Raw genomic sequence first — 27,559 nt, 5'->3', positions numbered from 1 at the left:
GCAATGCTGTAAAAAAATTACATCAAAAGTGCACGTGAAAACAATTGTGAGGGGTTGTTCACTCTTTTTGATTGGTTTCCACCTACAAAGAGCAGAGACTACAGAGAAACCCGGATTCACAGACTGGTTCTGCTGGAAAGTCCCCAGAAACATTACAGCACTTGCTAGAGCACATAATTTTATTTTCTAAAGCAAAGGGAAACATAACCAGTGACAAATCCTGTCTCATGTCATGGGTGGTCTTACTTGCTTTTCCCCAGAGTGATGAAGATGGGTACAGCCTCAGAGAGCATCTCTGAGCATCTCCAAGCAGAAAACACAACTTAAGCCAGGCAGAGGCAGCAGGCAGTGCAAGGGGGGTCACTCCCTGTGCATGGCATCAGGTGCCCAAAGCCCTAAAGCCAAATGTGGGGAGACCTGGCTGGCTCTGGGGCAATTTGGGCTGGACTATCCAGCAGCCATGTCAGCAGACCCCTCTCCCAGGGCTGTTCCTGCCCAGCTGAGAGGGATGGGGACACCATGGGGGTCTCAGCACACCAGCTGGGGTGTTTCAGCCATTTCTCACCTTCCTGCCTCTCACTTTGGTCAGAGCTGCAGGACTCCTCAGGATCCCAGCTCTGAGCAGAGGAATGGGTGCCACCATAGTGTCCCCTTGTCTCCTTGGCAAGGTGGCTCTTGGGCAGTGCCACAGGACCCCAGGCAAGGCAACAGCTGTGCAGACACTGACACTCAGCTCCCCTGGCAGCCTGGGCAGCATCCAAAGCACTGCCAGCATCCATCCATTTCCCAGCAGAGGATGGTTTGGCACTGGTGCCCAGAGAAGTGCTGCTGGATGCCCTTCAAGCAAATAAATACATAACTCCAGCAGAGAAGATTCAAAAGCAATTTTTTTTTTTTAAGGAACATAATTTTATTAAAGGGTTTTAAAGAAATTGTCTTTGCCCAACAGAAGGTGAGGAGGGCTGGTGGGTTGGCAGGAGCCTGGCATTCAGGGTGACACTGCTGCTCTCAGGAGGACTTTCATAGAATCATGGAATTACAGAAGCACTAAGGTTGGGAAAGACCTGTAAGAGCACTGAGCTCAATCATTAATTCAGCACTGCCAAACCCACCACTAAACCATGTCCCTGAGTGCCACACCTACATCCTTTCTAAATACCTTGGTGATCCACCACTACCCTGGGCAGCCTGTTCCTATAGTTGACAACCTTTTCCATGAAAAATCATTTCCTAATATCCAATCTTAACAATTTCCTCTCCTCCTGTTTATCTGGCACATTTCCTCTCTGCCTATCAGCCCTTTGGCTCAGCAGTGGCACCATTCCCACATCTTCCACTCCTGATGAAAACACGAAGGGCCTGCACAACCTGCCAGGAGAGAAATAATCCCCATAAAGAGAATCATTCCAAGACACTGCTGACACCCGCAGATGCCCAGGGCTGAGGGGAAGGTTTCTCAGGGCAAGAGATGATCTTCATATGCTCAAGTCAGCACCAGTAGCACCCCATATAGTCAGGAGGGGATGCATTCACTGCATCACTCAGCACTGTTGGACCTCTTTGCTCTAAATTCTTTTACAACTCCAGAAACTGCAGCTGGGTGTTATTAGCATCAGTCCTATCCCTCCAGTATTTTTCTAGTACCCCACTGATGTTTAATTCACCATGTTGGCAGCTGTGGGAGCACCATCCTTCAGAGAGCTTGTGCCTGCTTGGTTCAGTGCTTTCTTGTACAGGCAGGAAATTTGTTGTGGGTGGTGTTAAAGCACCTGCAAGGTGGATGTTGAGACCATGAGGAGAGCTCTGAATAAGCAATATTTGCCTTGTGAGTAGTGGGGTGTTCAGTTCAAACTGCACAGGTTTTCCTGCTCTGATTTGATACCAAATTTGTGGAGACACTCCAGGGAGAGAGAAGTGAGAGGTCTCCACATGGATTTCCTTCCCCCACTGCTGAACAAATTTAGTCATTTGAATCCCAATATATTATCAATGGACATTTTTATCTGGACAGGCTATAGAGTTGCAAGCCACTGAAAATATGGGTTGGAATAAATACTGCTGTCCCCAGAGAGGGGCTGAGTGGGGAGACAAGGGTGACACAAGGGTTTTACTTAGGGTCCTGCTTCAGGGGGGAAGCAAAGAGCCTGTCTCCTTTCAGGACATCAGTGAGGGTCCCTTTCCATGTCATTTCCACTCTGAACTGGATAAATACCAATATCTTTCCATATAGTCTTTCCAGCAACCATTTTTGGCCACTCAGTCCATTTTAAGACAGGAACTGCTGAGTTTCAGGGTACATTGAAGCTGAGAAATTATTTCTACTAGACTGGTTTGTAGCTGCTCTCTCTGAAACTGCTACAAGCAGAGCCCAGCCAGGGTTTTTCCACAGCTCACACTCTGACATAAAGACTCACATCCTACTTATCACAGCTTGCATGGAAATCTCTCATGGAAGTTTCCAGCATGGCCTGAGAGAGGGTGCAGGACAGTGGGAAAAAGCATTTCTGGAAAGGTGAATTTTCAGCAGGCACAAGAAAACTTGGTGGCATTAAGCTTTTTGCCATCCAAGTCCTGGAGCTGTTCTGCCTGCACACATCCAGGAGCACCAATTTTTGCAGCCACTTTTCTCCTCAGCTGAAATTGAAAGACTTGCTAGTGTATACATTGTTTTTAAAGAAAAAAATAGGACTATTTTCTGAGTGCAAACAGCTTTTGTTGGTTTGTTTGTGTGGCCTTTTTAGAGCAGCATGTAAAGAACACCCAAAAATTACAGCCTCTCCCACCTGCCCCACACTTCAGCCTTCAGGTTCAGGACCCCATTCAGTCTCAAAGGGCTCAGGGCTTGTTTCCACTACCCCAGAAAGTGAGAATTTAAACATCACCCACAGACTCATGGTAACCTCATCCTGCTCTATTCAAATTGGTGGAAATTTTGTCACTAACTTACATAAGAGCAAAATCAAGCAGTCTGTGGTAAAACCCCTTAGTTTTTACCACTTCAGTTTAAGCTCATGCTCCTCATGGCTGGGCTCCTCCTCTCCTCCCTGTCTGTCTATCCAATTCCACAGCACTAAAAACAGAGGAAATCACATTGAGCATTTGCACTGTGCTGGCTGCAGTGCAGAGCAGGACTGTGTCTGGGAAGACACTAAGCTGCAGGAGAGGCAGAGAAGAGCATCCCTCCTTCAGCCACCAGCACCATCCTAAAGGTGTACAAGGCACTTGACCCCTACACCCATGGGAAGGTTTTCCAAAAACCCTCCTAGCTGATGGTTATGGAGCTTTCTTTGAGCTCCCTGTGAAATGCACTATTGGCTGCCTGGTCTCTATAGACCAGATGCATTGCAATCTATTTTATAGACTAAATTTCCCCATTTGGATAAAGATTCTACTTGGGCAGACCTCATAAAGGGACTGGCCCAGAGCAGGCACAGCAGCTCAGGATTTCATAGCAGGCATCCCTCCCATGCTACTGTGTCCTCCTGGAAGGGCCAAAGAGCAAGTTTTCAGGCATTATCTGCAAATGTCAGATAACTGCACTGGTTACCATACTCCCCCAAAAAACTCCTTGTTCACATTAAACACCTCCAAGCACCCTGATGTCTTGCATGATACCCTTTGATAAGGGTAATAGCAAAAGAAAAATCCCAAGTGCATGCATCAGGATGTGTGGGAGGTGCAGAAAAGCCTTGGATGGTTTGATTTCCTCTCATGCACAGGATAAATAGGCATCTAGCCACTGATGGAGATCAGTTCTCATTCCTAAAAAAACCAGGAAAACTGAACTTTGCAATATTAATGGGTAAAATACTCATCAGCTTTCAAAGATTTCCAGTAAGAAAATTACACTTTTATCTACAAACTACACTCCAGAGAGAAATTAAACCATTGAGAATTACTGAGAGCACAACTGCATTAGTGTAGATTCATGGGCCAAATCAACAGCTATCTAATCTCAGGATAAAAAAAAAGCATTTGCTTCATGCAGATCCTCTGATTCACACTGAATGAGCACATCTCTTACAAGAGAGATTACAGACTTAATCCTATGTCTCTCTACAGCAGAAAGATGAACAGCACTGCAGTTTTCTCATAACCTGTGTTGTATCATACTACATCATGCTTGAAATCCAGCCACAGCAGCACAGAAAGAAGGACTTCTGCAAGGTTTCCCTTTCAGAAATTTATTTCCTCTCCAGAGTGGAGAAAAAAAAAAAAAAAGAATAGAGAGAGAGAGCCATTAAAATGCTACTGGAGGGGAAATTAGCAGAAATAAGATAATATGATTTAGATCTGTTAGAGCCAGGTTTGCTCTGCTCCAGGGCTGTGTCATTGCACTGCAAGGACAGGTCCAAGCTGGGGTCTCACAAGAGCTTCCCCCACAGAACATCAAATATTCTAAGCAAGCCACCCAGCCATGCAAGTGTTTCATAGGGCTGGTGGCTCAGCTAGCAAATGCTGCTCATTTTATGGGACAACCTCAAACAGGTTGATTAATTAATTTCTTTAAGCTAAAGGCAATGATATTCACCTTTCAGAACACCTCTGGAGAAAGGCCAGCCTGTGCTGGGGGCCAGGGCTCCTACAGCAACCAGGGTACCCTCAAACTGGACCATGCCATGGACTCTGCACTGTCAGAGCTACCCCAGGTGGCTGCTCCCAGCTGGTGCAGTCCCTCTTGTCATCTCAGACCTTTGTGCCTGCCTGGAGAAGGGCAGCTTTTAAACCCTGAGGGCTACTTGAATTTCACTGGGGCTGTACATCCACAGAGAGAGGGAACAGAGCTCAGATGCACCCCCTGATTTCCTGCTCCTACATCACCAGCCTTGGGCACTACAGTACACATCCTTTTATACAGCAGGCTCCTTTTTTTACCTTTTAATGTCACTGACTGCCACCAAGGTACCAGTGAATTGCTACAGAGCATCCCAGTGTCCCCGAATTGAATGACAAATGCCATAGCAGAATGAAGATATGAAAAATGACTTCCTGCAAGCAGAAAGGGAGCGTGAGCTTGAAAAATCTATTACTGCCCAAGGTGAAAAGAGTCAGTAGGTACAAAAACTCCTACACTGCCTGCCCAGGTCATGGCAAAAAAAGACTGTAGCCAGAGCATCTGCACTAAAATGAGCATCAGAAAAATCTTGCTGGTAATTTGGGTGTTGAACATTGATGTAAAGCTTAGTTTTTATTTTTACCTTCTTCGTTAGCACACAAAAGCATAAAGACTTGCCATTACTGGCCATAATGTTGGGACCCTGAAAACCAAGAAAGGGACACTCAGGTCAGCAACAACCTCCAGCAGAAAGGCAGGAGGAAGAATGACTGCAGATACCCAGGCAGAAGGGAAGTGCCTCTGAACAGCATTTCCCCAATCACCCAAACCCACGAGGCTTGCACCATGGCAACACATGCTGCCATTCCTTGCAAGGCTTGGGACCACATTCTGGCAGCTACATTTCTGAGCCTCTGTAGAGGGTTTTTTGTTGAAGCACAGGTCCTGGGGAGGAGGTGCAGCTTGTGGCATGGTTTGGTGGCTCTGTCTCCCTACAGTGTCACTCTGGCTGCACCTGCACAGGGAGAGCAGGACCCGAGCCAGCTCTGGATTGGGGTGAAGGGAGGTTTAAAACTTGGGCTGCCTGCTGTCAGAGGCATCTGGGAGCAGCCACACAAGGGAAACCAGCAGGCATGCTGAAAAGACTGACAGTCTCTGGTCTGAAGCCCACAGTGGTGGATGCTTTCCTGAAGCTTTGTGCACAAAAGGGGCAGGACAGAAGATACTTCAAAAATCTCAGTAGGAAAAAGAATTCATGTTTGTCAGGATATATAGGAGCATCATCAGGTAGAGACACTGCCCATCTTCCTGCCTCCCCCCAGCACAGTCCAGCAGGGCTGGAGATGGGACCACACTGCCAGAGAGATGTGCAGAGCACTCCCTGTGCAGGTCTGCTCCTTGCCATGGCAGCTGGACCCACTGCCAGAGTCCACAGCAACACAGGGGACAGCTGCCTGATTTTTGGAGAGAGACTGAACATATTGACACCACCCCCTGTGCAAGCCCATCGCCCTGACTAGCAATGGCTTTGCAGCATGCAGCAGGAGGGCTGGATCAGCAGGGGAAATGTTCTTACAGGCACTGGCTATTTGTTCTCAGCTCTTGCTGTTTAGCACAGCTGCTTTCAGTTTCCCAACCGTCTCCACAAAGATGGAACAATTAAGGAAACTGCACAGAAATCCAGCAGCTCAAACTAGGTGCCAAAGCACCTTTTTCTCACAAAGGCAAAAAAGCAAACACGTTTTCTCACCTCTGAGAAAGCACTACTCTGCAGCAGCAGGAGCAAACACAACCTGTCATCTGCTTTACAGGATTGTTTCCCTCAGCTACAGGCACTGCTGCTGGGACAGAGGACACCAAAACAGGAGGGTAAGTCTCAGCTGCCACTAAAAATGATCAGAAATTGCCACTTCCCTCTCTAATAAAGGTTAGTCCCTCTCAATCTGACTGGCTAAGCAGCATGTGCAGGGATGTATCCACCCCTGTCCCACCCCATGCAAATAAAAACTCTGCTGGCAGCTGGACACACACACATAAAAGCAGCACTGCAAGGTGCTCCTCTGTGTACAGGAACAGTGCAGGAGTCTGGCAGGAATAGAGAGAGGAAAGGCAACAGGCTGGGAAATGCAGTGCAAGGCTAAGAGGAACAGGAACATCTGAGAGACAACAGCTAACAGGGATTTTTTAGCAAACAGCATCAAGAGCCAAGTTATACTGCAAGGGTTGCAGCCACCTCAGGAAGATGACAGCACCTCTCCCCTGTATTGTAAGGCTTCAGGCTCCTGAGGCCACTTCTTTTCCTTCTTCTCAGGTCAGCAAGAGGCAAAGAATTCAATTCATGACCTCACACTACTTCAGATGCAGAGCAGCAACTGCTCTTCCTTAATTTTTCAAATAAATGTGCCCCACTGCAGAATAGCAAGACCAATTGTCTCACTGCTTTGTAGCCAGAGAAATTGCTCAGCCTGTGTAGTTTGGGTGTTTGAAAACTCACTAAATTAATGCCATGAAACTCAGTTTAAACAATCATCATAATCTTGCAGCAAACCAAAGGAAACTACTCACACAATCCCAGACCTCAGCACTCAGCTCTCTTCCAGGCTTCCTGTATCTGGAAAATTTAGACCATGAGCACTCCCAGTCACTCACAGGGTGGTTGTCAGCCCAGAACAGCTACATGCACCATGAGCCAATGCAAAGTTGTTATGCTCTGCAAAGCCAGGCCACCCAGGGGCTGGTTGTCACCAGCAGGGAGCCAAAGCTCTCCAAGGACTGAGAGCCTCCTCAAGGCAGTGTCAGTGCAGCTCACCTCAGTACTGCTCCTGCCATTTCTGATTCCAAAACCACCTCATCTCCAGCAGAGGAGAGAGACACAGAGCCACTTGCTGACTGCATCATTATCTGAGATGAACAGGCACAGCTGCTGGAGAGGAGTCCAGAACTGGCAGGCAGCATTCCCTGGATTTGTGAGCTTGATCCCTGGAGTCATCCAACTCTGACTGGAGACTTTGACCACAACCCAAGAGATAAACCCAACACTTTCCCATCAGGCTGCCTACCAGGTGCTCCTGATCAGAAAGCAAGTGAAATCATCAAAAGAAAATTAATTCACTCAGTGTTTGCTCATGTCCCCTCTTTTGTTTTACCCTAACTAATGCAGTTTTCTTCATAAAGAGCCTTCTGGATGAACAGCAGAGATTAAAAAGATCACTTGCCTGCAGCATTCAGTGCCAAGCTTTCTCAGGTGAACGAGCAAAGAGGACTTTGCATCATTATTCAAAGCTAACAGTACATGGTCTCACTGCTCCTCAACAGCCTCCTTAGCTTCTTTTGAAACTTGGATAATCTTTGCATCCCTGGCACAGCTCTGTAATAAGCAGAAGTTGTGGAATTTCTGCTGCCCCATAGGTACATTTCTGAACAAAAAACTAAATTGGAACTAGCAAAAATAGCCACCCCGCCTGCTCACATGAAATCACACTACCTGTAACCCAGTTTGCAAGCAGCACTGACATATGGAGACTTAACCCTGCTTGATCTTCCCTTGCCTATATCCAGCAGCAGAGGGAGGGGGAAGTGTAGTGTAGAGAGAAAAAACAGTTCAAAAGATTAGTTTTAAAATCTTGTTAATTTGCACCCTTCTTCCTTGTGAGTGTTGAAGGGCACGAGAAAAAATGAATCTTCTTTGTTGCAGAAACATGAGATGTTTTCTGAAGCACACAGAAAGTGCTGCCCAAAGCTGGTCCATCACTCCTGAGCACCTTCCACCCTCAGACAGGCAAATCTGGCCACATGGGAACACGTCTATCAGCCTCCAACTGCAATACAAAAATAAAAGCAGCCCGTCCTCAGCACACTGCAGACACACAGCAGTGATGCACTGCAGCCAGAAAGGAGAGAGTGGACACAAAGAACATAAAGGGGACTGAGAGAAGCAGAGAAGTGGCTCCTCTTGCTGGCAGCAGCTCAGAGAGGAATTCCTTGGCAGACAAAGTGCACACAGGGCCAAAGGGATAATAGAGAAATCCCTGGAAGAGATGACCTCTGATGGTTTCATGCCTGTTCTCTTGGTTACATGGACATGACATTGAGCAAGGGGCACCTTTGCTCAGACCACAGGGATCTCAGTCTGTCAGTACCAGCCACTCCTGCCTCACAGCAATACCTGAAGCAGCTTGATCCAGCATTTGTGGATACTTTGATGGCTGAAACAATCAAAATTGCAAAAACATACATTGTTACTGTAAGCAACAGATTTCTTCATCACACGCTTTTCCAGACCATGCATCAACTGTGCTGTTTGTAAATGCAAACTTGTTTTTGTAAGCAGAATGCATTTAATTTAAAGGCCAGAAAGGTGTTATGCAGCACCCCAACCTCTTAAACAAGCTTCAGTGCTTCTGTTAAGCAGATCTATTATATCCCAGCCCTAGTCTAAGGACAAGCATTATCCAACAGCAAACTGAACACCACACCTCTTTTACAGCTATTTAAATGTTTAAATGCAGACCACTGCAACACATTAATCCCTGGCTATAGCACAGCTTTAACAGCAGCACTGTTGTCCCCAGCACACACCCACTGATGCAATCTCTGAACACAGTAAGAGTTTGCCAATAACATCTTCAGCATGATTTTATTTCTATCATCTCCTGCGACAAACACCTTTTCCCATTAGTCTTTCAACGCTGACAGTTTTAAATATAGGTAGTATTCTTCAGTTACAATTTAAAATGCTAAATTTCAAGGAGAAAATAGACTTGTACCAGCATGCTTTCAAACTGTCTCAATGAGAAGCACATGAGATAAACATCAATTCATTCTTTCTTTGTAGACAGCCTTCACTAATCATGTCCAGCTCAGACATCCCAGTTAAAATGTAACTTCACCCCAGACTCTGCTTACATTACAAAACCACACTCAGGCAGGAAGAGCAGGCCTGTAGTGCATTTGACTCAAGCCTTACCATTCACATAGCAAACAAAAAAAATCCTCTCACCCACCCACCTCAATCCACCCAAGCCCTGTGCAGGTACACATGCAAAAAAGTTCAGACAAACCATATCTGGTTGGAAAAGACCAAAGATTATGGAACCTAACCATTAACCCAGCATGGCCAGGGCCACCACTGAACCATGTCCCTGAGTGCCACATCTACACCCATTGCCAACACCTCCAGGGTGGTGACTCTGACACTTCTCTGGGTGGCCTGTTCCATGGTTCGACAACCCCTTGGTAAATAATTTTTTCCTAATACCCAATCTAAAACCCCTCTGGTGCAATTTGAGGCTGTTTCTTCTTGTCCCATCATTTGTTATTTGGGAGAAGAGCCCAGTCCCCACCTGGCTACACCATCCTTCTAGGGAGTTGAAGAGAGTGGTGAGGTCTCCTCTGAACCTCCTTTGGTCCAGGCTGAACAACCCCAACTCCCTCAGCAGCTCCTCAGATTTGTGCCCCAGACCCTTCCCCAGCTCCTGTCCTTCTCTGGAGTCTCCCCAGCCCCTCAATGTCTTCCCTGTAGTGAGGGCTCCAGAGAGCTTGACACAGGATTTGAGGTGTGGCCTCACCAGTGCCACATTCAGAGGGACAATCACTGCTGGTGCAGCTGGTCACTCTCTTGGTGACACAGGCCAGGATGCCACTGGCCTTCTTTGGCTAACTGGAGACACACTTAGATGGTTTTTCCCTAATGGAGCATTAACAGAGCATTACTAAATCCTCAGTGAATTAATTAATATAATTGTATCACACAAAAAATAAATAAAATCATGTTCTAGGACAAAGATTCTGTGTACACACTGCTGCTTTCTAAGGCTCTGGCAATTGTTTGACACCTCAACTGTTAGACTTGCTAGCACACTTCTGGCAAAGTATTACAGGTTTTGTTTGTGCAGTCATTAACTCTCAATATGAAAAACCATTTTATTGCAAACTTCTAAAAGGATAAAATGATCCCAACTAAACCAGGAATCTGACACGTAATGTGCTCAGAATTTTTTACAAAATAATTACAATCAAAAAAAAAATAAGCCTACATAAATCAGTACAAGTATAATAAAGTATAAAAGCTACAAGACAAGAAAATTATAGTTCTTTCAATACAAAATATGCTTCAGGACCTGTATCCTATTCTCACAAATTTCATGATGTAACTTTTGTTCGAGAAATTATTTCATTCACAAAACTGCTGTTCTTTGCCAGAACATCATTTCTCAGCTGCTTCAACTTGACTTTGACATCTTCTTCTGACATATCTGCCAGGGGCAATGCTTTCACTTGACAAAGAAAATCCTGAATTATCTTTTCACCTTCCTGAAATGGAGAGAAGAGAAGGAAAAGAAAACAGAAAAGATGCTTAGATTGCAAGCAGGAATTTTCCAAATTCCCTATAGATACAAAGTATTGTTCATCAGCAGAAACTCAGTGCAGGTCAAAATCATGGTTATTTTGTCCTTGCTATCAAGTTCTGAACACCAGAACAAACCATTTATGCTGGTACCAGAAGTTCATTTTCAATGCATGAGCAAAAAGCACCAGTTGATCAGCACAAATACAGTATTTAACATTATGTCCTGTAAGTTCCACATTTAATTTAATTTAATGTATGCAGTCACATGAGGTGAGGACTGCCAGCAGCAATAGCACCAGAATGGTCATATTACCCAAACCAGTTACTTTTAGAAGGGACTGTCAATCAAAAGCAATATTTCAATATGCAGAAGGAAAGGACAAATTGTAACCAGGCAACTGCAGAGTGGCCGTCACCAAGGAGAACAGATGATAATTAAGCTTTATGCATATGCTTTTACACAAACAGGCAAAGTGGAGCTTCTAAACAATCTGACTTAAATAGCAAGAACAAACATTGCAATGAACAGCATTCAGAATCCCTGCATTGGAAACAACTGGCCCAGAATGCAGAAGTTGTCTAGTTCTCTGCACTGCAGAATTTTACTGAAAAGTTGACTTAGTTTTCCTCTTACAATTGAAGACTGATGGAGTTTTCAGTGCAGAAGTTTCCAAAAAGTAATAGCACCCTTTTTCCTTTGCACATGATGTTAACCAAGGCAGACAAATTCTCTGGGGGAGACATCTAAAGCTCTGCCATTCTATTGCCTAGAGGGTTTATGGAATATTACATATTACTGAAACACCCAAGAATAAAACATGATGCTGTATTTGTCACAAGTGTTTGCTATGTCAATTCAATTTACACCAATTTAGGACCATGCAGCCAGGTCCAACTAATCTAAAAAATCCTTCAACGTGATACTTGACACAGGAAAGGTTAAAAAGGTAAAAAGAATAAACCACAGATTGTTCATCTAAATCATCAGGTCTGCTTCCTGAGCCAGGAACAACAAATGCAGCTGACCTCTGAAACTGAAAATAAAATAACAGGTAACATCTTTTGTCTAGAGCAAAGGCTTTTAAAATGTAGGAAGTGTTTTGGATGTGGACTAACATTTCAAGGCCCCTGTGCACTGGAGCAGTACCAAGGCTGCCAGAAGGCAATGAATGTGGCACAAGGCTGACTGGTACTGACATACTGGACATCTGGAGTTTCAGGCTGACTGCTGGGACACAGAACTAAGCTCTGGAAGCAGGTTTGTATGCACACAGCAAGGAGGACCCACAGCAAGGATCCAAAAACCAACACAAGCCACAAAGCAGCATGTGGATTTCCCAGGAGGCTGCCACAGATGTCACTGTCAGGACTCTTAATCCAGCAGCAAGACAACACAGGACATCCTGTAAAAGCTTCCTGCAGCCTCTGGTCCCTTCACACTGCCTGCTAAAGAAGCCTCATTAAATAAACTTTGTTTTGTGACACCTGTAAATCAGGCACTCCAGGTACTGACTGCTGTGTTCTTTGATATGATCAGCTCCTGAGATGTGACAGTTCTGATGGGGTATGGAAGGGCACAAAGGAGAAGGTTGGTATTCAGCTTAACTCTGTGAACAGATCAGATCACACTGGGATCTAAGAACTCAGCACCAATGAACACTCAAATAAGGGGGAGCAAAACCAAGAGTGACCCAACTGCAGAATGAAGAATATTCTGCACAATGGTAACAAAAGCAGTACCTTAAATCCACGTTTTTAGATAAAATTCTTGCCTACATTAACTTGAAATTAGTCTAAATCAAACCCACTACCCCTGAACATCTCTTGAATTCCTAATGAACATCATAGCCAAGCCATTTTGTTATGGAAAAATACATTACAGGGTAATTATCCTCACACTTTGGGGGAATCTGAATCCTTAAATGATTTTGCTTTAGCTATTCAAATGTTTAAAATTATTCCTGATAGCAAACCTCTCTTTCTCTGTATAATTTCTTGGCTGGTGGTTCTCCTTCAGATTCCTTGGACTTGCCAATGTTTTGAAACTCCTCCAGCTCCAAAGCTTTCTCTTTTGCACTTTCTATCACATGTTTTGGGAAAGCTGCCAACTCTGCTACATGTATTCCAAAACTCTGGTCACAAACACCTGGATGCAGAGAAAAAACCCCAACAGTTAAGAATTCCCAGAAGATAATATGGCTACACAGAGATTATATGGACATGTTTACAATAGTTCTTATGCTTGTAATAGTTCTGAAGAATTAAGTGTCTGACATTATCTGGTTCTCCCCAACACTTCCTGTTTTACCTTTTCTGCTAAAAATGATAACACAGAATAAAAAATATGCTCTTATTTAATTAAGCTCCATTAGAGCAGTAATTGCAGAGCTCCAAAGTGCTTCAAGAAGAAATGAAAAACTCTTCAGGCAGAGAGAATTTCCCTCTAGTACTTTAATGAAATTGTACAATTATTTTTATTCAAGTATTTTGGCACAGTCTGTAGAATATAATAATTCACATTTTTAATAGGTAACTCTGACATTTACTCTATACCTGTATAAATACATATATATGTGTGTGCATAGATAAATATTAAAAATGTTGTAGTCTCCATCATCCCTCTCTTCCTTTGAATCTGTACCACATAATTCCTCAGTCTCCAGGAGTCATCTTTAATTACATCAAAATCTTTCAACTGTAACTTCACACTTACTTCAATTAATACACTGTTTGTAACATGTTTGAGGAAAGTCCTCATATTGCTCAGAATACATAAATCATACACAGTTACATAAAACAATTTTCACTTCAGTATCAAAAGCCCTTTGATAAAAATCTATCAACTCTTATTTGTTTACATTATGATAATTCCATTTGTCCTCCTACAGATATTATTACATCAATTCTGGTCTCCAGCAAGGAGCTCAGAATAAATTAATTACATTTGCAAAATGACAGGGGTTTTTTTAACTAATCATTTATTAAATAGTGGGTAACCAAAGAACAATTGATGGAAAACTTAGCATTTAGACTTTTTTTGGTTTTTTAATCCTGTAATCTCTCAGGTTTATTAAAGGAAATTAACACATTTAAACAGAAATTAGTCCTCTAGATTTTGTGTTCAAAAGACACACCTTCCCAAACCCAGAGATAACTCAGGGAATCCTGAGCAGAGGCCTGGAGAACAGCATTTCATGTGTCTCCACTTCTGGTGATTTTGTTACTCTTGAAGCACGAGGACATGATTGAAAGCACTGTACAAAAGTTCCTTGTCATGCTTTTCAGGTTCAGTTATACATTTCAAATGACACTGAGCTGCCCATATGCACATCCTTGATGGAGCAATGTAACAATCCAAAAATGGAAAGAGCACAACATTAAATGTAAAAACTTAGGTGAAAGATGGATATCTGATTGGAGACCATGTATTTAAAGATGAAGATTTCATAGTGCTGTATCTCCTCTGACTGAGGTTTAAGTAGATAGATAAAAAAATATTGTGTCTCCATGCCCAATAGCACTTCTAAGAAAAGGGAGGCAATGAAAAGACATTGCATGTACAAAGAAAGGATATGTATGACTAAAAATGGCAAAACTGATTGAAGAAAAATATGAAACTGGGCTTCTACAGTTTTTATCATGACCAGAATGGCTGAATTAATACAGGTTTTAGAAACAAAAGGACTGGGTTGAAGAAAGAAAGCTCACCCAACTGTCTGGGGAATATTTAGGGGTTTTTTTTGTATGAGCTGCTGTTCCAAAGGATGTCAAAGGTAAAAGGGGTTGATATAGTGTATATTGATTCCCTCCTCAACAAACATGGTCACAATAACACCTAAAGATGGCTTGTTTGCAGATTCTGTACATCACCATCTCTTGCTGCACCAAAACCACTTGGTTTCCATGTACACTTGCAGCAGTTTAACTATTATTCTTCAGTTCCAATTTCACACTAAATCACCTTTTAAGCTCCAATTTGAGCAATGCATTCTGAGGGCTATGAACATTCACTTTGTGGAAGGAGGTTAGCATGTGCTGGAAAAGATGGGAAATAGCAAACTACAAACTAGAAAAGAACCACAGACACCTCCTCTCCAGATGGGAACCACAGCAATTTGGAGCAATATTCAAGCAAAAACTGGGCATTCCCTAGGAAAGTGCTCCCACAGAACCCATTTCCAAGGAATAAAGACCCCAAAAGACAAGGACACAGAGTTTAGAGGTACAGGGCTCTGGCAGACAGAGCTAATCCACCCAGTTTTGAGTAGACTCTCAGCAAAGCCAGAGGAGGGCAGTTCTGCTCCTGCTGTGATTCCCCTTGCTCAGAGCAGTCTCCCAAGCTTTACAGAAAAGCACCAAAACCTAACTGCAAGATTATAGCCAGAGAGGAACAGAAAACTAAAAGTGGCCATACATGTAATCTAATGGCAAGAAGTAATTTCATGGATTTAAAACCAGAAGAAATGAGTAAGAAACAGGCAATTAGTAATGTCATAGGAGTTAAGCCAGCAAGGTATCAGACCCAGGACTGCCAGTGTTCTACAGTAACCCTGTTCTACCCATTCAAGTGTTAATTCTTCCTTTATTGTGGAACTCAGAAGAGGAAAATTAAGAAGTATACAAAATAAGAAGGAGTACTCTGCCCACATTTAAAATCAAAATTTCAGCCCAGAGCCTGAAATGCTCTAGTGAGAACAATCCAAAATGACTGTAGAGTTCACAACTAAATTAGAATGCCATAAATGGGCACACCTTGCAAGCCACAGTTACAGCTCTGCTTTATTTAGCAACAAATACAGGCTCCCACTGAAGGGAGCAAAAACAAATTATGGGGGATATAGAGAAGCAGGAGAACTAGATGAAATTTATGGCTAATTAAAAATAATTTAATTTCATAATGAAAGGAATAACTGGATCCATTGAAAGACTTTAAATACATCTAATTCATCTTGTACTAAGAAAACAGGTTACTTGTTGTTTCAGTATGATTTTTCCTACATCAAAGTACTGTATAAATTGGGCAACATAAGAGTAAATCTTATTACAATGAAATATACATTATTAAAAACTGTCAGCACATAAAAGGTGCCCTTATGTCTTTTAGAAGAACTGTTTAAGAAATGTATGTCTCTTCCATCAGAGGAGCTGCTTTATGGAAACAGAAAAGAACCTTCTCTCTGTCTTTAAAAAAGAAAAAGGGAGCAACTAAAAAACACCAACTTGAGTGGCCAAAATAGCCTAGAAAGCTTAAGAATAATCAACACCACCTACTGTACTCACACATGGACAGAGCTCCTGTCACATATACTATGTTCAAAGAATATATATATTACAAAGCCCAAGCCTGGAGTATGGGATGAATTTTGGGGGGATTACTCTTTCATTAAGATTTTTCTCTCTCAGGGCAAAATGCAGTTGAGACACATCTTACCTTCCTTGACACGATAGAGCATTGTCAGTGTGTCATCACTGGTCAGAGCAGTGACATGGAGGTTATTCACTGTGGGCACTTGCTCTGCAAGAGCTGTGAGCTCATGGAAGTGTGTAGCAAACATGGCAAACCCACAGATCTTGCTGGCAATGTATTCTGAGATAGCCCAAGCTAAGCCAAAGCCATCATAAGTAGAAGTTCCTCTTCCCAGCTCATCAATGATTATCAGGGAGTTTTCAGTTGCTGTCCTAGAAACACAAGAACATTTGTTAACAGTGAACTCTGGATATTGGAGTACCACAAGTTATGCTGTGGATGCAGAGCATGGAAGAGGCAAAAGACCCTTTGTATTTACAAATATAGTGCAGACACACCATCACACAGATCATTCCAAATTAGTTTCTTTGTCCCATTTGGACTTTGGTCTCTTGGTAGCAACCCTGTATTGACCACTGGAATAAACAGAAAGCTACTCCAAGAACTTATGTACCCTCTAAAAAGAACTATATATTCTCCAGTAAGATTCCCCACAAAAGAAAACTCTTAAACTCAGAGCTTCTCCTTCCCCATCAACCCCGACCAACACAATGACAGAAAAGCACAGGACTTGCCTAAGGATTGAAGCAGTTTCCAGCATTTCAGCCATGAAAGTAGACACTCCTTTCAGCTGGCTGTCTCCTGCTCCCACCCGAGCCAGGATACAATCCACAATGGTTATTTCTGCAGACTCACATGGCACAAAACACCCAATCTGGGCCATGAGAACAATCACTCCTGTCTGTCGGATGTACGTTGACTTTCCCCCCATGTTAGGGCCTAAAGAAGAATTTGTCCAAATATTATTTTTAAAAGCATCATCTTTTTACAATTCCACAGTTCTTTTAAAGGAGAAGAGACTCTAAATTAAAATAAACTTCTTATTCTCTTGCTTGTTTGTCTTACTGAATGTTCCTTTTTCAAGAGAAACGTGATCACAGAACATTAGGGGCCTTTGTAAGTTTTGCGACTTTTTTCAAAAGGATAAGCAATAACCTAAAACATGTGGTGATACCCAAAACTAATAAGCTTTAAATTAAAAATAATCAGTTTTTCTTTCTGCTTAAGAATAGTCATCATTTGTTTTCACCTCAAACAACTATTAAAAGTTTTTTATAAAAATGAAATAGCTTAGGTACAGACTGGGTACAAGCTAATGGGTGACTCAGAATCAGCAAACCCAGATATTAAGTAGTTAATTGTAAGTGAAGTACAAATGAAATAAAAAGTATTATCCAGAAAACTGATCATTAAAACCAATTTTACGCTTTTGCTAACCAGAAAGAGAAACGTGTTAGCATGCATTTATTCAGATTTTCAGTTTTTCTTTTTGATTATGTTAGAAGTGCTCATTAATCATTCTCTAATTTCAGATCTTTGCTACTCAGAACGTATGTTAAGGACATCTGGATGGAAATTAAGATTCAATTAAATCTATAAACACTAAAAATGTTTTCGTGTGTAGTAAAATTATCTTAATTACACCAGAGAAAAGGGTAAAAAATGGTACTGTCATTGAAACATGTTCTGCATTTAAAAATCAACTTCAATACTCCACAAAGAAAACACTAACAAAGTGGCTGCTTAAAATCTTGCCTACGAAAATGTGGCTGCAGTACAGTTGATGCCTAGTGGAATTTTCCAAATCACTTTAGCAGGGTCAGGCTTTCCAGCTCCTGAGGTTGCCTGGCTTGTGGAGTTACATTCACTAATGCCTTACTTTAAGGAAGGACTAATTTCTTACTTTCTACTGTCCTAGGAGCCCCTTTTCTTCACAAATGACTCTTTGTAAATTAGTCATCACCTTTTCCAAACACTGCAATACAACTAAAATCATGATAACCAATTCCATTACTATTAGCTTGGATGATGACAAATATGTCTGTGTGCACAGAAACACACAGAATATTCACAGTCAAAGGTAACATTTCACATGAACATTGCGGACACTTCTTTAAAAAATTAAAATCAATAATAGCAATAAATAATAGCTAACAAATACTCTCCCTTCTTTTCCAGAACTAAATCTTATTCCCCACGCAGAAAGATTAATAACTCAGTAGCTACTTGCCCTTGATGAGAGAAATTGCTTTGACAGAATTTTATTAGGTTGCTGATTTCTTTTGTTTGCTGTTGGTTTGCTTTTTCCTTATTAAAAAGCCACCATTATTGGAAATAATTATTACATTTCCATCATTATTGGAAATACTCGAGACATTTGCAAAGCAAATAACCAACGAGAAAGAGAACAGAAATATTTACCAGTAATAATGTGGAACATCTGCTTGCCCTTCTCAAATGTAACATCATTGGGGATGAAGGCCACCTCATCCTGCACTTCAATGCAGGGATGCCTGGCACCTCTGAGGACAATCCTGCCCTGCCCCTTCTCCAGCACCACAGGGCGGACGTAGGGCACGGGCGCTGCGTTGGACACGTGGGCAAAGCTGACAATGGCATCCAGCTGAGCTATCACATCATTCATGGTCTGTATGGGCTCTGCATAACCTGGTTTACATTGAGGAGACACAAATGATCAGTGCCAGCCTTTTGCTCTTGCTGAGAAGGTTCTTGAAGCCTGTACTGAGTCCATCAAGTTAATTCATGTGCAGTAGCCATTGCTGTCAAGATTCAAGTCACCTCCTGGGAGAGTCTAGGATGCAATCCTAAAGTTTCCATGCCTTGAATACCAAGGAGACTTCCTCAGACTATGAAAAGGAGGAGGTGAGGCCATTTTGATTATTTTCCCTCATCTGGAAATCCATTACATTTCATTCCTGAATAACACACTGCATTCTGATGCTCATGCACCCAAAGACACCAGAGACACAGCACAGACAGCTCAGACACCATCTATGCCATCTATATTTGTGTGAATGATGGGAGGGAGAGGTCTGTCAGACAGTGCCTGTGACACCAGGATACATGGCCCAGCATCTCCAGTACCAGCTTTATAAATGTTTGGTTTTCTTCAGTGAAAGGGATGAGGAACTGGAGTCTACAGTCCAAATTCCCCAGTGTCTCTTCTGCTTTTGGTGAAGAATAGTAAAGAAACCCCTGTAAGCAGGAAGTATTGGAGCAAAATATATGGAAATACCTTAGGAAACCAAGAACTGTTATTGCCATATAAGTAATGACTACTTGTGGCCTTTATGGCCTTATTTTTGTTCCAATCATGGGATTAGCATTTCCATTCCCCTCATCACTGCACATCTGCAGCAATGCCAGGAAAGGGTCTGGGGACAGAAGACAATTCATATTTCAAACTTTCAACAGCTGCCTGAAAGCCACACCTCACTTTTCACACTAATTCCTTGGGCAATATTACAGTTTGTCTCTGCAAAAGACCCTCAAAGAAACAGCAAGCCCTCCCAGCACTCCAGACTGTGACACACATCAACAGTGGCATATTCACCTGAAGCAATGTTAATGATTTCCTTAACAATTGCATCCTGAGCCTCTTCATACTCCTCCCTGTTCCTTATATACTCATCATTGATGGTGCTCAGTTTGCTGTGAATAAAACAAGAGTATTTAGAAGCTGTGATGTTCTGCCTTCACCTACAATGCCAAACTTTTGGCATCCTCATCTGAGTCTTGGGAACACCAAGTGTTCCCACCTGTTTTAACAGCAAGGTTCAGCACAAGACCACAAAGCAACTGACCTACAACTCATCCACACCAAGACAGCCTCAAGATTAATTCCAAGTTTAAGATCACCCATAAGGGCCAAACTAGAAATTCTAGCATCAACACATGACTTTCAAAAACATTTATGCTTGTTATAGAGTTGCTATGTGATAAGGACTAGCTCTTAAAATTTAATTTCTGGCTATTTTGCTACATTTTGCTGCTAAGCAACTGTGCAATTAGCCCAGTCTTACAACAGGTTTATCAGATCTGAAGGCATAAACTTCTGTAATTTAGTAAAAACTTATGTTAATTTCTGTCACTATGAACAGGTTCTGGTCTTCAAACCAAGGTAAGCTGAAGTAAACACACAAGAGTTAAAACAAGTTTTTATTCTTCTCAAACTTGTCTCCTGAACAAAGAACAAGAGTCTGCAAGACTGAATAAGAAACACACCCAAGTAGTGTGCCCACACTATAGGCAGAAGTCAGTCTTGTGCTTCTAGTACCACCTACAGAAGCAACTATAACTTAACTAAGCGCAGAGAAATCTTTTTTATTAGTGATGCATGGGCTGCTTCACTAAGGAAAAGTAACAGATGACACAGTACAGGTTCTAAGTACATCTTCTCAGTTAGAGAAAAGCCTAACTTCATCATACATTTAGATTCACAACACATTTAGAACCAGAAAAAAAAAAACTGTTTTACATTTCAGGGATGTTTTTTAAAAAATATTCTCAGTAAATTTTAAAACAAACTGCAATTAAAGTTTACACTTTGTTCATTTAAGTAAATTGGTGTGAAATACACCAACATATTGGCTGGTGTGAACCAATATGTTTGCCCTCCTTTTCAAAGATAAGGGTTTATAACTATGGAAGTGAGTGATTAACAGAAACCAGCCACTACACCATCACACCCAGTGGACAAGAAGCTGAACACAAGGCAGCAGAGTGCCCCTGAGGCAGAGAAGGCCAAGCCCATGCTGGCTGCACTAGCTAAGATCCCAAATTTCTGCTAGGAAAATTCTCATTGGATCTGATTAGAAAAGTTTTCATCAATAGTAATTCAGCACTAGAACTTGTACCCCACAAGGCTGTGAAGGACACTTAGAGCATGGGCACTTGGGCAAAGCCTTGGGCTAACCCATCTAAGCTTGAGACAGGACCTAATTTCCAAGGTGCATCTGCTTTGGGTGAGGAATAAGAAATCTTCAACCTAAGTTATTACCCAACTCTGCACTGCAACTTTCTACTTCATTTGTTCTGTGTAAGAACATTGAAGAACAGAGAAACATCTGATGATTGAAGCAGCCCTTGCTCCTGCTAAAATGCTGTAAAAGAGCTAAAATTCAACCAAAAAATATAGACTTCAGCTGATCTGTGTCAGAACTGCTGTTCAGACAAGGACACACTGGAACAGCCTCAATGCAATTAGCCTCAGGACCTAAATTTTTTAACAGCTCAATCAAAAGAGCCATAGAATTGAAGCTCAATACACAGGACTTAACAGAAATTAGAGAGGATTTGGAACAAAGGGGAGAAAAAAAGGTAATCACCAACAAAATTCTGCATGTCACATTTGGTGATAAACATAAATAGCTCTTTCCCTGTTGCAGCTTGTGTCTGTATAAACACTCACTGTAAAAGCAATTATGATACTTGCTGCAGCTAAAACAGAGAAATTAGCCCAAGTCACAGGACCAAAAATAGATAACAGTTGGCAACATAAATGGGGAATGCAGCTTTTAACAAGCGCTATGTCAGTCCTGCTCAATACTTCAATCTGTGAACCAATTAAAAAGGTGAAAATCTGTAGGGAATCCAACTTATCAGCATAATTATAAAGGCAGAGTTCTGTTACTTTCAAAATAGGCTTAAAAATTACCCATATGATCTCATACCTGTTAGTAAATTTCACACCATTCTTCTGTGTATCAATGATTGCATATTTTGAATTGTTACGGAGAGCTTTCTCCTCCTTACAAGTTACCCTAAAGTGATGCCCAAACTGTGAATTTGTCTCCAGTTTGATACTTTTGCCAGCTTCCAGACCTTTCAGATGAAAAGAAAAAAAAAAAAAAAAAACAGCTGTATTATCACAAATTCTGCAGCCTGTGCTATTCCTGCTCACTAACCCTCAGCTCCCATGATTTAATTGGGTAGATTTGCTAATTGAGTAGACTTCTTTCATTCTGTACAGGTATGAGAAATACCCAGACCAAACAAATATATGGATTCATCCTCTGCTCTTACTTTAAGATGCTCACAAAGTGCATATTCTAATCAGGCTCACAATTTCTGTATTGCTATGAATTCTCCAGGAAGGTGAAAAATGCAAGGACAATCTGCATTGCTGCTGATAGCTCAGCACCTGTACTCCTGTGATCCTTCTACTAACACATAGTTCTGTCACAAGATTTCTCATTCCATCCCTACATAATCTTGGTTTGCCTTCTTCTTACCCAAGATAAAAAATATATTAAAAAAATAGAGACAAAAAAAATGCAAGCTCTCAAAGGTGTAAGCCAAAGTAAGTATAGTGTTGCCAATTTTCCTTGCCATATTTGCATTACAAGTTGGTGGCTTTTTCTTAAAGTTGCTCTTTCAACACTTGATTCATCAGCTGCACAAGGAAATTTCTGCATAGGATAATCAACTCTTTAAATGTCTCATTTGCTTACAAATGATATTTTTCAAGGAACATCAAGAGAAAACTGAATGGACACTCAGGATAATGCACAGAAGGGGAAAAAAGTCTCAGTGCAGGTCCTCAAAGAATGTAAAACAGAACTAGACTTAGCCAAGAGCATGATGAGTTACAGTTCTACAGAATGGATTCTGCAACCTATGTGATAATTTTTGAAATAGTTTGGAATGATGATTTAAAAAATTAATAAAGGCCAAGTTATAAACCAAAAATCCCTCTGTTTTCTAATCCAACAACTTGTACTGTGACAACCAAAGTCACCCCAACTCAATAATATAATAATGCAAACATCCTTTAACCCTTTAACTCCTTTATACCAGATTTCATCACCTGATTGCAAAACATTTTACAGGAGACACAAAGGCAGTTCCAAACCCTACCTAGTTCTTTGGCTGCAGTCTTTAGTAAGGACTGCATTTTTTCTTCCAGTTCATTCATCTTCTCTCTTAATTCTGTTAAATTAGGATCAAAAGAAGCCTTGACAAGAAATTCATGATTCTCCACCTAGAGAAAAATAAAAATAAAAAATTATATGAACATAGGTAATAAAAAAAATCCTCTCCCTGATCATACACAGTGAAATGAATTTACTTAATAGTTCACTTAATTTTTCATATATGTTTTCATGCAATGTAGTTTGTGACAGCTGGTGTCTAATTCAACTGCAAAACAAATACTTGTTTTCTCAGATAATATACTCCACATAAGCAAAATATTACAATTTAACAGACTCCTTTCTGCTGAAATGGAATTGTCTGCACATTTATTTGCAAACAAATAACTGAGCAGCAGGAAGGGCAAAAAGGGAACTGAGAGGGAATGAAATTGTCATGTAATCTGTTTGCTACCCTGGACTTAGGCAGCTAATCAAGACAGAGTGTAAAAGTGGAGTGTTTCAAAACAAGAAGCCTTTGGAAACTAAAGTTTTTGAAACAGCAATTTCTGCCCGTAAAGAGACTCTAAAGACTTAGGAAGGAACCTACACAGTATCACCAAAAATCCCACCAATTTCAACCCAGCTCTTGAGTTGAAAAGCAGATACAGTTCCTTTTCAGCTGAACATTTTCAGAGGCAAGGATGAAGCATGTTGTATTTCATCCTTTTTCCCCCTCTTCCCTGTGCTTCCACTGCCAGGTGGCTCTGTACCAAAGGCACCACCAAACTTTGAAGTTGCCCTGACTTGAGGAGGAGGTTAGAGTAGATGGTTTTTCAAAGGCCCCTTATGATTCTGTGATAAATAGGAATGGAAGTGACAATTTCTCAACTTTTATTACAGCTAGGTAAATGAATAACCATATCCCACGCTTTTTGAACTTAGATGTTTCTTTTTATCTTAGAATGGATTATTGACATAATTCAGTTGCTATGACAACCTATCCTTCAATTGCACTCAGAATAAAACTGCAGATTTTATTTGAACTCCCTCAAAATCCAAGAGGAATTTCAAGCCAAAGTTCAAATTCTAATATTCATAGGGACAAGGTTTATTCTTCTGGTAAAACCAATGCTGGCTTATCTATTGACAGTACCTTGAAGGGAGAGGAAAACCAAATCCAACATGCCAGATTCTATGGGATTTGACTAAAAATAACTGACTTGTTTAGAAAGAGAACAAAACATTTCTAAAGTAGAACCTGAAAAAAAATTTGAAGAGCTGGACTATGAAGGGTGAAGGCTTAAACAGCTGTTAGTTTTAAAGAAAACAGTCCCAGGGCACACAAACTGCATCAACAGATGGTCTGTAACTGGTATAAAGCTATAAATTTCTTCATTACCATACATCACAAATTACAGCAACATGTCAATCAAACAAGTCTTTCCATAAACAGTAAAATGCAGTTGATGGATGCACAACACAATACAAAGAAAGAGAAAACAGTGCTCCTGCCTTTGGAGAAAAGTATGCATGCTCAAAATTTTAAAGCCACTGCAGTTTTCTCAAGTTCAACCAACTGCCCTTACTACCACATCTGGCACATGTTTAGGTAGTTCTCTTATTTCTACAGTCAGCTGAGACCTTCACTTAGGATAATCCTAATTCCTGGTTAATGAAAGAAAATAGAATCCTAAAATACTCCCCAAGTAATAAACATACCTTGGCTACATGCTAGATTTGAGACATATCACTTTAAAAATGCAAAGTAGAGAAATGACAGAATTACTTCTCCACTTTTAATACTGATGAGATCTTTAAAACATAGTTTCAGGTCCACAGTATCTAAGCACCCAAAGCATTTTTTCACTGCTAGATAATTTGAGATAGTAGGTGAATGTTCTGTTGAGTACCCTGATATACTGGCAACAGTCCTCATATATTTCACAGCCAAATTATCATTAGCTATTTAATACAGATGATAAATTAAATTTAGTGAGTACAAAGCAGATTACAAAGCTCAGTAAGAAACTTCAATTGCTGAGTAAATCCCACCCACACAACAATTCATACCTTTTCCATGTCCAATGTTGTTTCTATCATCTCCAAAAACTTTGAGAAGTCAGAGCAGATATCAGTAAGAGGTGTTATAAATACAGCCAACAACAACATCTGGTGAGCTCCTGTTATGAACAAAGAAGAAAAATTATCATTCACAAACTCCCACAAATTTACCAGAATTCACTTATCCAAGATAACAACACAACTGCTTAGCTGGTTTATTTTTACAAAAATGGGCTATGACTATATCTCTGAAAAACATGTACATTTTTCTAAAATTGGCATTATCCATCAACATTCTGATTAAGCTTGTACCTATTCTGTCATCTTTGCTCATAACTGGGGGTATTAATTCCCTTCTACTATGAGTAAAACTACAAACATCAGTATAAAGTCAAACCTGCTGTCTGATTATCAATTCTTGCACATAAAAAGTTGACATGCCTTCTGCAAAAAATGTAGGTCTTATCCACACTCAGAGATTTTAATTCTTCTTAATAAAATATTACCTAATGCTAGGAATATTTGGTAATTACGATATGGACACAGCAACTGAAGTGTATGTTATCTGCTTTTATTTTCTACAAAAAAAAGATCTTTACAGTCACTTCTTTCCACTAGATAGGAAGGCATCAAAATTAACAGAGATACTCTGCAGCACCAAGTGAAACAGCATAGAACACATAATGGCTGGAAGTCCACAGAACACCAAAAGTATTGAACACCAAGAGCAGCTCACAGTTAGCACAGAGATATTGCCAAATTTGTGAAAGCAATATTTTCTCCAGGTACAGATAAGCTACAAATAAGCACCTACATCCAGCAGCCAGCTGTGGAAATGTTCTGTCAGTAAATGCATGTTTACATCTTTGCAGCCACTTCAAGTTATGATTTAATCACAGAAAGATTAGCATTATGGACTATATGATTCACAAAAAATGCCTCAAAATGAATCCAATACTATGAGCTCATACTCACTGAATTATGTACAGAATTATGTTGCTTGCCTCTAATGTTTACAGGCAGGGCTTTGCATATTAGCAGAGAAATACAGAATTAAGCTCTGGCTATTCCAGAACCTCTCAGTTTCTTACCAGACTAAGAAAAAAGTCCTAGCCTTCCTAAGAAAAAGTGACATAGAAATTTATAGAAAAATTGCCACATAAATTTATATAAGTCACACAGTGAGGACATGATTATCCAAGTGAATCTCTCCTCTCTCAACATTGAGGTTGAAGTAGAAAGAAAAAGTTTGGGTTGATTCCTTTTTCTCCCATGCCTTTTTGTTTCCCCAATCCCACAAACGTTTAAAGTGAAAGCTCTAAATAATATCTAATAGCTATTAATAGAGAAAAAAATTACAATATTGTTGAAAGATTACTGAACTTGCAAAAATGGAGTTGTCTACTAAAAATCTTCAAAACCAAGAGATATAAAATAAAGTTTGTTTTCAATTTGAAATTTCTTGCTTGGTCTCTTAATATCTTGGTTCCCTCCTGTAAGAAGACACATCTAAACCATCCTATAAAATAAAAGCAGACAATGAAGAAGGAAGAGCCTGAAGAACACAGAAAGTTTCATGTCCATTCTTCAGATTGGGCTTAGCAGTTCCCAGAGCTCCAGCTAACAGAATACATGGCACACACAATGAAATTACCTTCAGTATTCTTGAATCAATGAAAAATTATTGTGCTTGGACTTAAAGTAGCAATTTTAATTTTCTTTTTTGAAAGGAGTAAGTAGGGAAGTATCATGATGCCATTTCATTATTCAAGCTTTAAGGATACATCTCAGAAAGCATAGGAAGATGTAAAAATCAAAAGTTAGAACCCATCAACTTACTAAGTAAATAAAATACAAATGTCAGGTCAAACTGATACACCAGAAAATTTATTTGCACTTTTAATCCAACTTTAAACCAGTATACAGCACTTGAAGAAAGTAAAACAGTGGAGTTAGCATATAATGAGGATTTACAAAAGTTATATGCATAATGTTTTTCTTAAAACACCTGGCATTACAAGAATATGAACAAGAAACACCACTGAAAATTCTAAATTAAACTCCAACATGTCTTGCACCTGTATTCATAAAATCATAGAAAAGATGCATAGTAAAAGAAAAAAAAAATCCTCCTGTGCACCTACTCAACATTAGGATGGAAAACTAACCACAGAGAGAAAGACTAATAGAGCTATGCACCACCAAAAGCAGAGATGCATATTGATCACAAAGCCCATCTACACCCAGGTGCAGTTTTTAATTTAAACCATAATTTACTTTCTGAAGCACAGACAAGTGTTTATTACACATGTTAAAGACTTGACTATTAATACAGTTTAAAAATGTTGCCTGGCAATTAAAATAAAACACTAATCTTCAGACTTGAAAGACACAGCTAGTTTGGCAACAAA

At 40.7% G+C, this 27,559-nt stretch overlaps 2 protein-coding genes across 2 annotated transcripts in view; both read right to left on the bottom strand.

Annotated features, from left to right (window-relative positions):
• Window positions 1-27,559, bottom strand: part of TRMT61B (tRNA methyltransferase 61B) — a 253,837-nt gene that overhangs the window by 165,265 nt on the left and 61,013 nt on the right. The gene's annotated exons all lie outside the window — the stretch shown is intronic.
• Window positions 10,453-27,559, bottom strand: part of MSH2 (mutS homolog 2) — a 42,585-nt gene continuing 25,478 nt past the window's right edge. The window contains exons 8-16 of the mRNA XM_079333499.1: window positions 25,158-25,267; window positions 23,092-23,215; window positions 21,906-22,056; window positions 19,787-19,884; window positions 18,634-18,879; window positions 16,947-17,151; window positions 16,336-16,583; window positions 12,878-13,050; window positions 10,453-10,867 (exon numbers count right to left, since the gene is read on the bottom strand). Of these exons, the coding sequence (XP_079189625.1) occupies window positions 10,697-10,867; window positions 12,878-13,050; window positions 16,336-16,583; window positions 16,947-17,151; window positions 18,634-18,879; window positions 19,787-19,884; window positions 21,906-22,056; window positions 23,092-23,215; window positions 25,158-25,267 (1,526 nt within the window). The 3' untranslated portion in view covers window positions 10,453-10,696. The remainder of the gene's footprint in view (window positions 10,868-12,877; window positions 13,051-16,335; window positions 16,584-16,946; window positions 17,152-18,633; window positions 18,880-19,786; window positions 19,885-21,905; window positions 22,057-23,091; window positions 23,216-25,157; window positions 25,268-27,559) is intronic.

Source organism: Erithacus rubecula (assembly GCF_903797595.1).
Source record: "Erithacus rubecula genome assembly, chromosome: 2".
In the NCBI taxonomy this organism is placed as follows: Eukaryota; Metazoa; Chordata; class Aves; order Passeriformes; family Muscicapidae; genus Erithacus; species Erithacus rubecula.
The sequence above is the reverse complement of the archived record's forward strand: the minus strand, read 5'-3'. Positions and strand labels throughout refer to the sequence as shown.